The 15,385-nt window shown below is 32.6% G+C and overlaps 1 protein-coding gene across 1 annotated transcript; it reads left to right on the plus strand.

Moving 5' to 3' along the window:
- Window positions 1-1,537: 1,537 nt before the first annotated feature.
- On the plus strand, window positions 1,538-13,270 carry LOC138333827 (uncharacterized). Its single transcript, XM_069282445.1, has 5 exons — window positions 1,538-1,697; window positions 3,161-3,198; window positions 3,537-3,730; window positions 5,188-5,298; window positions 5,961-13,270. The coding sequence occupies exons 1-5, from the start codon at window positions 1,666-1,668 to the stop codon at window positions 7,044-7,046; spliced, it is 1,461 nt and encodes a 486-aa protein (XP_069138546.1). The 5' UTR covers window positions 1,538-1,665; the 3' UTR covers window positions 7,047-13,270.
- The last annotated feature ends 2,115 nt before the right edge of the window (window positions 13,271-15,385 follow it).

Here is a 15,385-nt window from a genome sequence, read left to right on the forward strand (position 1 = left end):
AAAATAATTTATTGCATCCCGAAAAAAATACATGGCACTATATCCTATATGGAATGAAGTGGTGATTGCACATGACCCAAAAAACAAAATAAATCATTTTCTATTATTTTTTTGTGTTAAATATACATATATATATACGATTGAACACCAATTATTGTTCAAATGATGAATATCATTTATGCTCTATCGGCGCTGGAGCATCTTTAAAGGCCCATGACCTTTCCGGAGAAAAATATAAAGGTTTCTTAAAAAACATTAATAACATCAGAAAATGCATACCGATGAACTAAAATAAGATTACAACACCAAACATATGCAAGATTTCCTGCGTAATATATGAAAACAGTGGAGAGTCGATTCGCCGTTTTGCCGTCTGGCGCAGTGATAGTCAACTACCGCGCGGTATTTAGGACGACGGCGGGAAACATAATACGACCCGCGTTATGAAAATAAACATTTTATTTATATTAATCAAATCGTTCAGAAGGTGATGATAAATGTAGTATTAACGGTAAGTTAATAACTTTTAAGACTCTACAAAAATATCTATCTTGTTTTACATTCCCATTTTAAAAATTAAAAGCCGGTTCGGAAAGGTAGTGGGCCTTTAACAACTATTTTAGATAAAATTTATGATAAAAACTATAAGAGCTACAAATGTAGATATCTTACGTATAGAAATAAAGGTTGTGATTATTCATGCATATAATATATAGTTAAAGTTAAAGGCATAGTTAAAGGTCTAATGTATACGTTCAGAAGCATACAAATAAATACATGTACACATACACACAATGTTGTAGCAGAAACATATATAGATTATACATGTACATGTCGGACTACATATGTTTCTGAGTTGTAGGCCTAAACAGATTAATTAAAACAATTAGCTTTAAAAAGCTTATAAGTACACATTTCTTCATTTATATTCTATAGATATGATAACTGATTTATATATAAACACTCAATCCACCAATGGAGAGAACTTATATAGGCCTAGCCTGTTGTTCCATCCTTTTGACTGTACCATCAATATATGTCAATAAAATTTGTTGAAATGAAAATTTATTTTTGCTAATTCTGGGACGTGCACATGCCTCTATATTTATAAAAATGGAATTTGTTTGGATCAAGAATATCATATTAAACCGTAAGTACATACAGTACATACATGTACATTGTACAAGTATATATACATTGTATGTATGCCTATATCTCCGCGCCTGTATATGGAATGTAATAGACTAATATATACATGTTTATAACTGTTATACGAGTACACGTTAGACCTGTCAAATGTCACGTTCTGTCTGCATCCTGTCTAGCTTGTGTCTGAAACGTACTCGAATAACATCCTGTATTATGAAAACATTAATGTGTTCAATAGACAGCGTTAACGGCTGAGAAGTAGGTACACTCATACAGTCTGGAGACGTAATGACTGATCTCGTCTATAAATAGAAAACAGAAAAAATACCGAAACCCAAATTTGTTATCTACAATTTGATTGGATGACTGATATAAAAGTGACCAATCGAAAGCTCTGATACGGCTAGTGTACGTCGCAGAAGAACTGTCTGGCATGTCTGGTGCACAGTGGAAGGGATGTGAGCGAAGGTCGTATTAATCGCCTAAAGTTTCGTTTTGACAGAAAATCAGAAGACCATGGTGGTGTTTTCCTTGACATTAGTCCGGCAGTATGTTAACTTTATCGTGAATTTATCTGTTTTAACCAGTAACTGTGTAAATAAGGCTATGGGGTCAAACGGGGCACCGTGTTTTAGAAAACTCTTGACTCGAGTCGTAATATTTTTGTGATCTGTTTTTAGCTCTTGTTTGTGGATAGTTTGCGCAAATGTGTAATATTTCGTTTGCATTTCAATAGTTTCTGTCGATAAGAGTTTTGTATATTGTTTCTTAATCTCCCTTGTGTAAAAACTACACAAAATATGATCACATGTACACGTGAAAAACATCACGATTTTGTTTCAATCGGTCAATAACATGGCCTGATCACTCTAATGTGCGTGAGAGAAGATACTGCAGATAACCTGACAAGTAACGTTCCTGTCTAACCTTTACTTCCACCCCTCCTGCAAGGCACTATATTATATACATGTGATTTAAATTATTAATTATAACAGTAACACACACTAATTATTAGCCTATGTTTCTAGCCTGACGCAATGTGCTCATTCCATTCTGATTTAAATCAAATTTAAAATAAATTAAAATGTTTGCAAACATGCATGAATTAGTCTGGCTAACATCTAATTCTAATTGAACAGTATCAAAGACTTGATCTGTACATTTGTAAGGTAAGCACTGGACAATAATTTTGTCTATTGACTCGTATTGTGTAGCCTTGGTCTACCAGGGTTTCCATCTTATGGGCCTATATGGGTCAACAGATTATCATATATATATTGCCTGTCAGTTAATAAAGACTTCAACTGGTCCATACTAACTAATATCCAAAATAATATCTTTCTATACTTACAATCACTCTCATTTCAAAATCACTCACCAAGCTTCAGGGCCAGAATAAGTTAAATCAAAACCTCACTGCAAATCACAAACAAAAATGATCAGCTACAGCACAAAGCCCTGAGAAGCTGACCTCAAAACTGCTTGTTCTCCATACTTGTTCGGGCTACTAACACAGTCACTGTGGTCACAAATTAGGGAAAGACACCTCTCCCTAGGTTATGACAGATTGCTCAAATGCTAACTTTTTGAACAGAAGTTTGGTCAAAACAATTGGGTGATGCCATGAATTCATCCATTGTATAAGCATGCGATACCTTTCCAATAATGTCATCAATTTTGATATGCAATCAAAGAAGCCATGATCATATTCTATTTCAATTAGTCTGGGTTACGGAAGAGAGTAAGACAGCTCACTTGCACTACACAATGATGTTACATTATCAGATACGGTATGCAACAACCATTCTCTTAAACATTTGATATCATTATTATATGGTTTCGGAGGTTTCCTATCGGGTTATTTATTTCTTGCTGATGAAGTGGCTCGATCAGGATAAAAATATATATATATCTGACAATGATAATGAAAAGCTAATGTCCTGAATATATTATAAAGGTTCTAGATATGTCTTATGACAGACTTTAATTGTATTACATTTTGATATTCCAGTGGGGAGACACTGTATAATAGGAAAAAGATTCTTCAAGGTAAGGAACCTTAATTAGGATCTGACAAAATAATGAAATCATATGTTTTACACTTTTGGCCCTCTGTCGAGGGATACATCTAGAATTGTCTCCTTGGAAAGAGTCATTTTCTCGAGGATGAAACTGTCTTAGTCTCTGGTAAAAGTAACTCATATAAGATACATTTGCCAAAAACAATGCTTATCAAATCTGTCAAACTACAGTCAATTAGATCAATATCGTAGACAAACTTTATGATGTTTTAGAATTAAGCCAAAAAAATGGCAAAATGACTTTGCGACACATTTTATGTATTTTTGTTTTTTGAAAATTTGAAAATACCTGTGATATGTTTCAAGGCCAGACAGACGTGCCGTTATCACAAGTTGGAATACAGCAGGCAAAGATGGCAGCAAACCGCCTGGAGAATGAGAACTTCACCCATGTGTTCTCTAGTGACTTGAGTAGGGCAAATCAGACAGCACAGGTGATCATGGAAGGAAACAGTGTGTGTCACAGCACGGTCATCACAGACAAGCGGCTTCGTGAGAGGGTAACGTTTCATAAATTTTTTTTTAAAAAAAAACCCATAATCCAACATGGTTTTGACTTTTCATTTGGTTATACGGAATATATCTCTGTATGTAGAGAGTTTTTCTTTTTATCTTGTTAGCTAAAATGATATTTGGCATTTAACATGAGTTACTTTCTTCTTCCTAACATCTCCGCAGGTAAGAGTAAGAAGTGTACCTGCTGGCCCTATATTGCATCATAAAAGGCGACTAAATTTAGGATCTTATCTTTTGTTTCTTCTAACTTACTTTCTTCTTCCTAACATCTCCCTTGACACCACCTCACTTTAGTTGACCATTCACCTCTTTGAGGAAGGCTCTGGGTTCTCTCCCCTGACCAAGACATGTACATGTACACCATAGTTTATAAAAGTAGAAGTTTCTGCTCCTGCTTTGCATGCAGCACTAGGGGTGTGGGACAACAAGTTCGCCCGTTTTCAGTTTAATGTGACTGGATGGGGTGTGTTGCTTGGTGTCTTCAGTGGTATATACTTCAGTGATATAGCACTATAAAAACAACTGTATATTAAAAAGGGCAAGAGTTCCACTATACAAGGAGACACAACACAAATATACCACAGTCTCCCAAAACACACACCTCGCAATTCATACACATAACACACTGCATACATGGGAGGGCGCCCTTACATGACTCTTGCTGTTAACAGGACGTTAATTAACTGAAACCAACAAACAATTTGCATGAAAGTAAAACCAGGGAAGTAACCCTTTAAACCATATTGTAAAACCTCCTTTCATTGAAAGTTACTGAAACCCACTTAATTGTAATTATTATGAAGAAATCTTCAGTGCTAATGGGATTTAATTATATTTGGGTCATACTATACAGTTTTCACACAAAAAATTACAGGTAAGTAACTTTCACGTTCATTTAATTACAGAGCTATTTACTCTATGAGATAAAATACACAATATGACCACACTGCAGTCTTCCAAAACACACGACACCACAGGCATTCATCTCACACACAGGGTAGGTTGCCTTTAGATGATAGCTGTTGATAATTAAAAGTAGATATTAAAAGTTAAACCAAAATTAGGTAGCAACTAGCTAGCAATCATAGGAAAAGGTATTTTATTTTCATTTAAAATATACTGGGGTAATTGTGTCCTCTATCTGTTTTGATGCCTCAGCCCATCTCATACTTTGCCCATGGAGGTAGCGGTTCCGGTCATACAAATAATATTAATTGTTATGAACAGCTTAATTATGGGTACACAATATCATTGATGTTATAATGTTTAACATGAATAGGAATTGTGAAGATTAAAGGTGAAACAGAAATTGTATTTGCATATTTTAATATCAAATCACTGTATCATATTTATGGACACGCTATTGGTATAAGTAGTTTTGATTTTTGGCTTTAACTTTTGCAAGAAACCATCACCTGGATTTAGTTTCTCTCTTTGGCAGAAATTTGGGGCACTTGAGGGGAAATCTCACAACGAGCTGATTGCTGCTGCCAAGAAAGCAAACACCAATGTGGCCAGTTATACCCCGCCTGGTGCTGAAACAAACTTACAGGTAAGGCTTAGGTTACTTCATTGTGAATGGGTCAAGGGTCAATGGTCAAACACTAAGGATGTAACTAAGAAACGTAACTCTGTTAATATACAAGGTTATCAATTAAACAAAGCACCCTTTTCAAATTCACTTGTCCGAAGTCCACTCACAACATATGAATATTATGAATACAGAATTTTTGGGGAATCATTATTTTTCTATTGACGTAGCATCAGAAACCTTTTTACTTTAGTCTTATTTACATTTGTGCTTGAGATAATTAATGGTTTTAAAACATTGTCAATGTTGTTCAAGTGAGTACAGCTTGTCACATATCGGCCAATGTTTGTTGCCTAAAAAAGGAGTGAATGTTATCTTTATAATGATTTTTACTTGTATTTTAGAGATAATATGTAAGCTTATCAGTAACAAATATGGATGGATTTACATGTCTGTAGAGCATTCTGATGTGTGAATGAATATTACAAGATTTAAAATTATTATCAAATTTATTTTGGATGATATACATATAAGATCTTGAAGAAATTGATGCTGACTAAGGCATTACCATGTATGATTTAATAACTACACTGCTGTCGATAAAACCTGTCAATGACAATGAAGCACTTGTACAAATCAGAAAGACAATGGTTTCAGCTTCAATATTTTATACTGTCTTGTAGATGCAAGAGCGGGCTATGTCATTTTTTCGTGATCTATGCAAACTTCTGGTGGCCTTCATGAATGAAACTGAAGATAATGAATACACACCAGGATCAATAAAACAGCGTCATGGTGGCAGTCTGGGACGTAATAGTGGCAACATACGTAACCGTCTTGTGAGCAGTCGACGTAGCCAATCTTTCTGTGGCATTGCATCAATGTCAGATGCTCCAGATCTAGACATATATAATAAGGATTACCAATCATCTGATCAGAAACGACGCAAATACGAGAAAGATATTGACACAAGCGACGATACAGAAGGTAGTCCATGTCACAACTCTTCAACAACAGCAGCAACAGTAAATAATTCTGTACGATCTCAATACACAAATGGTGGGTTGTGTTCTTCTCAAGACGAGAATCTCACTGACACTGTGATAGGTAGGTCAAACTCGAGCAGTTCTTCCGGCTATGCCAGTCTGCCAGATGGCACAGACTTGTCTGACAAAGATGGGGAAGAACAAACAGAACGAGAGGACAAGTCACAGAAAAAGAAAGCTAGTCAGGAGAATCTGTTCAATCCTAGTGGTTATCTAGAACTTAATTGTGAATCCTCAGACAATTTTTCAAATTCAGAAAATGAGCACTCTTCAGATTCACCGGCTGATGCTAAACCAGATTCAGACCAAACCTTTATCGCTGGGCCATCAGTGGTGAACCGGTCCCCAGCAGGTGGTTACTGTCCAAATGTGTCCCTATCTCCACTACTAGCCCATCGTCTGTCCAGTGTGTCCAGCATCAGCTCTGGTAGAAACAGTTCCTTTGATGATATGGACGGACTCCCCCCGACGGTGGCAGATGTCCTCATTGTAAGCCATGGTGGTTTTATCAAGGAAATGATACGCTACTTTGTAGAGAATCTTGGATGTAAAATACCTGGAGGTAAAAGCCATGCACTCAAAGTATGTGCTAATTGTAGCCTTTCTAAGTTTACTGTGACTGTACATAACATTAGTGAATCTCCAACGGTCAGCTGTATTAGTATCAATGAGAAAGACCACCTCCGTGAGGTTGATGTCACTGAGTTTGACCTGGCTCTCTAGCATCTCAAATTTAATGGCTTTTTGTTAGCATATCTATTTGGTCATCAGTTTCATGTGGTTTTTTTTGTTAAATTTTTTTTTCATTTTTGTTTTTATGTTCAAATCTTTCCACTCCCAAAATATGTTCTGATATTTTAAGAATACATATTTTTGGCTATAAGTAAGATAAGTAATTTTTTTCCCATGAAAATTCCAAGACACAATTTTTCAAAGTTTTAATATGAGGTGATCCTTTCTTAAAATCCCAAATTTGGTAAAAAAAATTGTTTGATGCATACTGTACATTCTCTTAAATTTGCTTCCTGTCGTCTCCTTTTTGAAAAACTGCATCATGCATAGCTTACAAAAACATACAGAAAAGAAATAGTAAGGCAATATGTGGCTGTTTTGTGAAATAAAATTTAGCCTTCACAATATATCCTTTGTTTTTAAAGTCAAATTATACTTATTATTATACATAGTGGAAGATGTCTGATTTTATTATTTCTTTCAATGTCAGCCATCAGGTTTTGTTTTTCACCAGATTTTCAGTGACTTGAATTTAGTGTGTAGTTCATTTACCAGTTGATTATTAAATGTAATTCCCTGTCCCGTCCAGCTTTGTTCAAAATGTAGATCTGTAGCTTATAGATTATAGTTGTTCATAGAAACCACATATCATTCAATTCTAATACTTTTGATGAACGAAATACAAACTTAAAAAAAAAGTTATAGAATTTAGTGTATTTATCCCTGACTGAGGTTTGAAATTGGAAGAAGTAAATAGATAAATATAGTACAGTAATCCATTTGATACACGATCTTAAATATGTAAAATGTAAATACTATATTAAAAAGCCCTTATTAGAGATTTTCATAGAAAGATGAATGGTGTCAGTCATGATCTAGATAAGATGTATTCATAACTGAACTTGTGTCAGTATTTATAATTTTTGGCATTGATGTACATTGTTTATGTAAATAAAGTTGGTAACTACACATTGTAATTTGTAGTTTGAAAACTACTCTCACTTTTATCCAATTAATATATTTAATCATTTATAAATACTTTAAACTACATTAGCCTTTGATTGATAACTGCTAGTTTAAGCTTTGGTGAGGGCATTTAGTGCTCTCAGTTTTCTTACTAACACTGTCTTATGTGAGTCTTATCGATCGCAGACAGATATATCAGTAGCCTTTACTTTGATAACTATAGCAGCAATTTTCTGTGTCCTCATACTTCCTCTGTCTATAAGTCTATCTCATTACCAATATAATGTGATTGTAAAAAATACTTTCAATGAAAACAAGAGGTTTGAAAATGATTTTCAAAAGTCCAGAACAGACTTTCAAATAATGAATTGGCCATATATATACATGTCTTTCATAGTATGATATAGTACATGTATTGTGAGAATGTGGTCTAGAGTATCTGCATGTACTATTTTAAGAATGTTATGAAAATTTGATTGATTAAATGCAGGTGTTTTTATATAAGAAACTTGCAATCTGTTATGATTAGGGCTTTAAAATACATTATTTTGGTAGAAGAATTTCAAAGAAAATCTTATCATTCTTGAGTCTGTAGGATTTGGAATGCATGCTATTTTTGGAATCATATTATCTTAAAACTTCTTATCAGACCGCAGTCAGAGTCGAAATAACAAAACATAAAAAAGTATGTATAATTTATCATATTTTCTGAACTTTATTGTGATCATTACCGTATACATTGTTTGACACAGAATCAGAACAAACAAGATACACTATTAAAGAAAGTAAACTTGAAGATCATTTTGAATTTCTAATCTATTTTGAGTCAATTGCTTATTGTTACTCTGATTTTGATTTCGTGGATTGCTCAGTTGACATCACAGGACTTTTTCAGCATGTCACCTACTTGTCTTTTTGAAAGCCTATAGCTATAGTTACATATATATATATAAAGTTAAAATGAATGAGTGTTTTTAATATGATAAATGTTGATTGTGTTGAATTTGTTATTATGAAGAGAATGAGTTGTTACGTATGTCACTACTAATGCATCAGTATGATATATTTATTTCCTTGAACACTTTCATTACCGGTAAGACATAAATGGCATTATATATATATACTATTATTTTAACTGATGACATATAAACATGATAATGAATTGTACATTTTTGAAATTTTTACGGCTTTGCCAGTGTTCATTATATTATACTAGTACTGTATTAAATCAAAACATTGGGCATTGTTTACTTTATTTTGTAATATAAAGGTTCAATAATCTGCTCTTTTTGGTAAAGTTGTTTATGCATTCACAGCAAGGAATAATTTTTTTAATTTTTTTTTAGTGTTTTGGGTAAGATTTTTACCTTTAATTACTGATACAAAATGTGGTAGGCTTCTCTGAAAATTATAACATGTAATTACACTAAGATTTTATTAAAGTGGTTAAAATGACATGATATTTGTCTAAGTTGGGTTGCTATTGACATAGCTGCAATATTGTAGCTCAAAAGACTTTTAGACAGAAAATGGTATCGTCTTTAGAGCTACAATTCCTAAATTGGTGTCTGTTACTGCTAATGGAGCGAATCATTGATCATGCAAATCATTACAAAAACATTTATATACATTTTATAGTACTGTACTTGTTTTATATCGCTTATCTAGTAGGCAATAAAACTGAATCGTCTAAAATATCAAATTCACAGCGAGACAGTAGTTTTTTAAATATATATATGCAATAATTGCCTTTCCGGATGGGGATTTATACAGCAAGTCTACAAATTGTGAATTTGACATGTTGTGAGTGGTAGGGTAGATATTAAGAAGGATCGTGATGTTTGTTTTAGACAAAAACAATATAAAAATGCATATATATGCATAAAATAATTGGAAACCCAAAAAAGTACAGAAAATTGTGCACGAGTGATTTTCAGAGGCAGTGCTCCACTAAGACATATAGGGACCATTTCGTACGTGGCTGAATGGTATAGTAGGCCGAGTACATACATTCGTTCTATTGACATAACCATATCACTAGAACCAGAAGATACTGAACTCTTAAGAAATATGATACAAAGGGAAGTAACTCTGGTATACCTTTTGGTCTATCAGAGTTACTTCATTTTGTACCATATTCTTAATATTTTTATTAAAGTAAGAATTGATTGTGATATTTTTGACATACATTGGGTGTTCTAGCATATCCAGTGGTGCGCTACCATGATACATATGCTAGAACACCCAATGTGTGCTACACACTAATATGAATGTCAAAAATTTGACAAACAATGCTTATATTTACATTTAAAATAGTCATTATCGTTTTAAAAAGGAAAATGTTAAAAAATAAAGCAAGTAAATAAAACAACCGACTTAACAATAGCAGTAGATGAAATATTCTCCCACCATTCACTGATTTGGTTTTAGCCGTGGGAGATTTCTCTGTCAACCCCTAGGGTACACATATGATAGATTGCGCGCTCTAACCTTTTGAACCTGAAGACAGGCTATTATCTCTTCTTTTTCTTTTGTATATGGGAGAAAAAGAATTATTCCCTACCTATGAGGGTGTGACAACAAAATCACAATCCTAGGGGGAATTCCTGAATGTCAAACCCTCGGCAAGCCTCGGGTTGGACGTTCATGAATTACGGGTTGTGATTTTGTTGTCACACCCTCTAGGTAGGTAAAGATTCTATTAGTCATATCAATAAACCAGATATACAAAGATAGATACAATAATTCAATCCATTTCAAATATTTTAATTAGAATATATTTTCATATTGGTCAATTTTAAGAATATTTTAACAGTTTTTGCTTTGAATTCTCACACTGACCTATACCCAGTGTTTTTGTGACCTTTTCAAGTCTGATTATGGTATTAGTACGCCAGAACCTAACTGCCAATGTTGATATTGGAAAATAACATGCATTGGGCCTAGTAGCAACATATAGGTACTGTTCAATGGTTATGTAAATATTGTTAGATATGATATTATGATTTCTTTCTTGATATTTAAAATACAAATTTGAAACATCAGTTTTACTTTATCTATTTATCTTAGAAATTTTAATGTAAATATTGTAACTATTCTATTATAGTTCAGGATATCTTGTACATGTATAACAATTAGTGTACACAGGATGAGATACAAAAAACAGTTTTATAGAAACTTTTCCTAATTCTGATATTTTAATCAAGAAAATTTAACAACATGAACATTTTCTAGCCTGCCTAAAATATTTCTGATAATTAAAATAAAATAATTGGTCCAGAATAATTTCAGAAAATATTACAGAGTTATATCCCTTGCGGGTAGGTATAGATTGTTACGTCATTATATTGTGAGCGCAATTTACTTTGTTTTCTCCTAAACGTTTGACTTTACACTCACAAACACATGACATCACAATCAATACCTACCCGCAAGTGCAGATAACTCTGTAATATGGAAATTCGGAATAGTACATTGTACATTTATCTGCAATAAAAGATTTAGATGCTAAAACTAATAAAGTCATCTCGAGGTTTAAATTTTTGCCCGGCAAGGCTTGCAAAAATAAAAATTTCTTAGACTTGTTTCATAAAATTTCATATGAAATAAACACTCATTTAAGATCTTATTTTTATCAAAATCAATGTTAGATTACCATTCATAAACTCCACTTATAATGATAATTTTACTTTACTCTCTTTTCATTTTGCTGGAGTGATTTGTAACAGTAATTTGTTTTTATGAAACATGTTACCTTAGTGTCAAGATGCAGGGAAGCTAGTGTTTGACTACATGTAAAATTTCTTGTGATAAAATTTTGTCTCCATACGTATGTGATATTGTGATGTGGTATTAGTTTGTATTTTGGAGTCATGAAAGGATGTTGTGTTTGGCAAATTTGAGATTTTCATGAGTACTCGGTAGTTCTGTCAAAATGGTGAGAATATACATTATTTTATGCAGAATTATAATGTATTGTATATCTATACCAAATTAATTATTCATATTTGTAGAATGATATTGCAGTTTTTTGTAGTCATACTAAATGAGTAATAACTGAAAAGTTTTAAATGACAGAAGAAAAAAATTATGACTTTAAAAGAATAATCAATCATTCTTTGCCTTATAATTTTGGATTCAGTTTGAATTTGTGATACTTCTGGTTGGTCAGATCTTTCTGATTGGCCGATGCTGTTTTGCATACCATGTAAAAAGAAAAATTCGAGAACGGCATGAAACCCTGACATCATCGTGACACCACAATAGAAACATTGATGTTACGTATTGATTTGGAAAAATAATCCCTCAAAAAATCACTAGAATGGTACATTTAAACACATTATATTTATCAAATATATAATAAAATGATTATAAGCATTGGTGTCACTATGCGGATTCACACAGTTTGCAAACAATTTTTTTTTCATATTCCGATTTAATTAAAAAAATCGTGACATCAATGCTTATGTACTAAAAAAAACCCAAAACAAATAGGATTTTCAATAAGTCACCAAATCAAATATTTTGGCATACAAATTGCTAAAATAACCTCGTACACAGTATCTCATAGATAATATTATACTTCCAATTCTATCTGAAGTAAGTGTTTTTTAATGAAGTCTTTAATGAAGTATGATTTGTCATGGAATACCCGTATAATGTTGAGACTCTAATCAAGCTAACTAGATAAAGTGTACTTCAATGTAGGAGTTACCTCCCTTAGTGTATCAATATCGCTCCAATAAACGGTTGAAATTGTAATGTGCCTTTTTACTGCATATACACACATGTAAAGGCACAATTTAAAATGGTATAGTGGATACCACTAACATTTTACCGGTAGTATCGCTTATACCTTATAACCGGGTTGAACTGTATTATCAAATTATCAAACTGTCAGAAAATCCCATATTACTTTGGACCTATTACTTTACAAAATTAAATGCCATTTAACTAAATGATATATTTAAACTATATAACTTTTTTTTCTGTCTGATGTATCAATCATGTTGATCAGATTCTCTTGAATTCCATGTCCTTGTCACAATACATATATACACATTTATGTGAATCATTGAGGTTATGTTATTGCTTCAAAACATATCTGCATGCTGGTCATAAAACCATTAATGTGAGACAGTTTTGTATATTGTAAATTTTCGAGCCAATTTTCGTGTATAGGAGGTGGTCAGAAGTCCAAAATTAGATATTGTTTACAATAAATATATTTCAGATATATGGTAACCTCTGATCAAGTGTTTATTGTTTATGGTACACATCCAGCCTCACAGTGAACATTGTCTCATGGAGGTGACAGAAGAAGTGGGATACTATATAATATCCTAGCTACTGTTGTAGCGGAAAAGATAACACCTTCTGACTGACTTATCAGTCAGCAGGAAAAGTCAGTCAGAAGGTGTTATCTTTTCCGCTACAACAGTAGCTACTAATATCCAAACATAACACAAACAAGTAATGACTGTGTAATAGTAGGCATCAAAGATGTTAGAAAAAAAATAATTGCATTCATTTCATTATAATACATAGTAATTAGTTAATAGTTGCTATACATAATGACATAGATTTCCGTCTATTCGATACTCTCTTTTTTATATTAGATGTAATATTGTTTATCATAAAGAACAACTGCGTGTACTAAGATAAGCAGCGTCGCGTTGGCCCAGTGGTTGCAATTACCGGTATGTCACATCAAATTATCACAAGACCTCAACTTCTGAACATTGAATTGGAATTCTATGTGAAGAAGTTAACTGATATCGGATTGGTGATAGTTCCTGTTAGTACGCCGCTTTTTTAACCAGATTATATATACAAGTTTGCTTTCCTTTAAAAAAAGGAAAGCAATACGTGGACCCATGGTAGTTTTTATTTTTTATGAAGATTGATTAAAATGGCTTCATGTCATTAAAGTTCGCCTTTATAAATGAAATATAAAATTGTTTATCGGTGTGCTTATGATTAGAACCATTCCATTGGTTTATGAAGAAGTTTACAAAACGCTACACTGTAACAATACAATTACCATTAATTTCGAAACGGCAATTTGATGTAAAAGTCTTGGTCTAAATTGACTGATTATAATGTATATCTTTGGATTGATCAACATCTCCTACGTTATGAATGGTGTTACTTAGGCCATTGTTAGAGTGAGGTTTATACACCAAATACATTTTGGGATCTTGATATTGATACCTTAAATATATTTTGCCTTAAACGTCTCCTTCATATAATGCAAATGCTTTCCATCAATACCACTTATGAATGGTATATACACTAAATATGTAACAGCATTTCACAGATCAAATATATCAATACATTGAGCAAGTATGTTCTATGCATTTTTCAGATAAGTGATTATACGGTACAAAAAGATAAAATTCAGTAAATAAAATAAAGATTTTCAATACTTTTATATATGGCAAATCTTAAAACACATTGTGACTGATAATGTTTTTATCGAAAAAAAGCTAGCTACATGATACGAAATAACGATTTTCTTATATGTAAGACGGCTACATGATATGAAATCAAATGCAATTAAAATTTGACATTTGGAAGACACTTTATCCCAGAAAATAAACATTCCGGTGTAAATGTCAATAATATACACAGTAAACTTGAAATAGTATACATATTGTCATCATTCTCCATTGTAAGCCAAGAAATCAATGCCTGAAGACATGAAAACTGTAGTAAATTCAAACTGCCAAATGCAACATGCTGACTTATATCTAGGTCCTTTTTTAATTCACTTGGTTAACAATACATATAATACTTTTTATACATATATTTCACCAATATTTAAAGCAGAACTAATATGATGATAAATTATTTTGAAGTATTTGTCTAGAAAAGGAGTCATGAGCATCACTCCTATTCCAGGACTGAACTTTTTAATAAGTATTTATTGATAGTGTTGCGACACATAAAATTCACATTTTTACACACATATTATGCATTATTTCTTTATTTCCGTCACCATTGTACTCTATTGTGACACATTATTTCATTATTCACTATTCACATCACTTATAATTGCATTATTTCTCATACTTTTTACACCGTTGTACTATATTGTAACATATTTTATCCTTATCCACATAATTTTCAGAAATATCTACCTTACATGTTAATGGTACATGGAAATACTTATCTTCATCATTTTGATAATTAGATCTTCAACGACTACATTTCTCTATATCTTTGATAGCAGGATAAATCTTTTGTTCATTGAGAGCAAGAAGATATAAATCATCAATACTCTTAAGGCCACATATTCCATGGCTGGTTTAAACACCTCATTTCCAATTGATATAACACTTTCTATACATGCCCATGCTAAG

Source organism: Argopecten irradians, chromosome 1, assembly GCF_041381155.1.
Source record: "Argopecten irradians isolate NY chromosome 1, Ai_NY, whole genome shotgun sequence".
NCBI classification, from domain to species: Eukaryota; Metazoa; Mollusca; class Bivalvia; order Pectinida; family Pectinidae; genus Argopecten; species Argopecten irradians.

What these genes read in the sequence shown, in the direction of transcription:
- LOC138333827 (XM_069282445.1), top strand. Translation starts at nt 1,666, where the DNA reads ATGGTGGTGTTTTCCTTGACATTAGTCCGGCA. An exon ending in TCCTTGACATTAGTCCGGCA is followed by an intron (nt 1,698 to 3,160) that starts GTATGTTAACTT and finishes TTGATATTCCAG; the next exon opens with TGGGGAGACACTGTATAATA. An exon ending in TAGGAAAAAGATTCTTCAAG is followed by an intron (nt 3,199 to 3,536) that starts GTAAGGAACCTT and finishes ATATGTTTCAAG; the next exon opens with GCCAGACAGACGTGCCGTTA.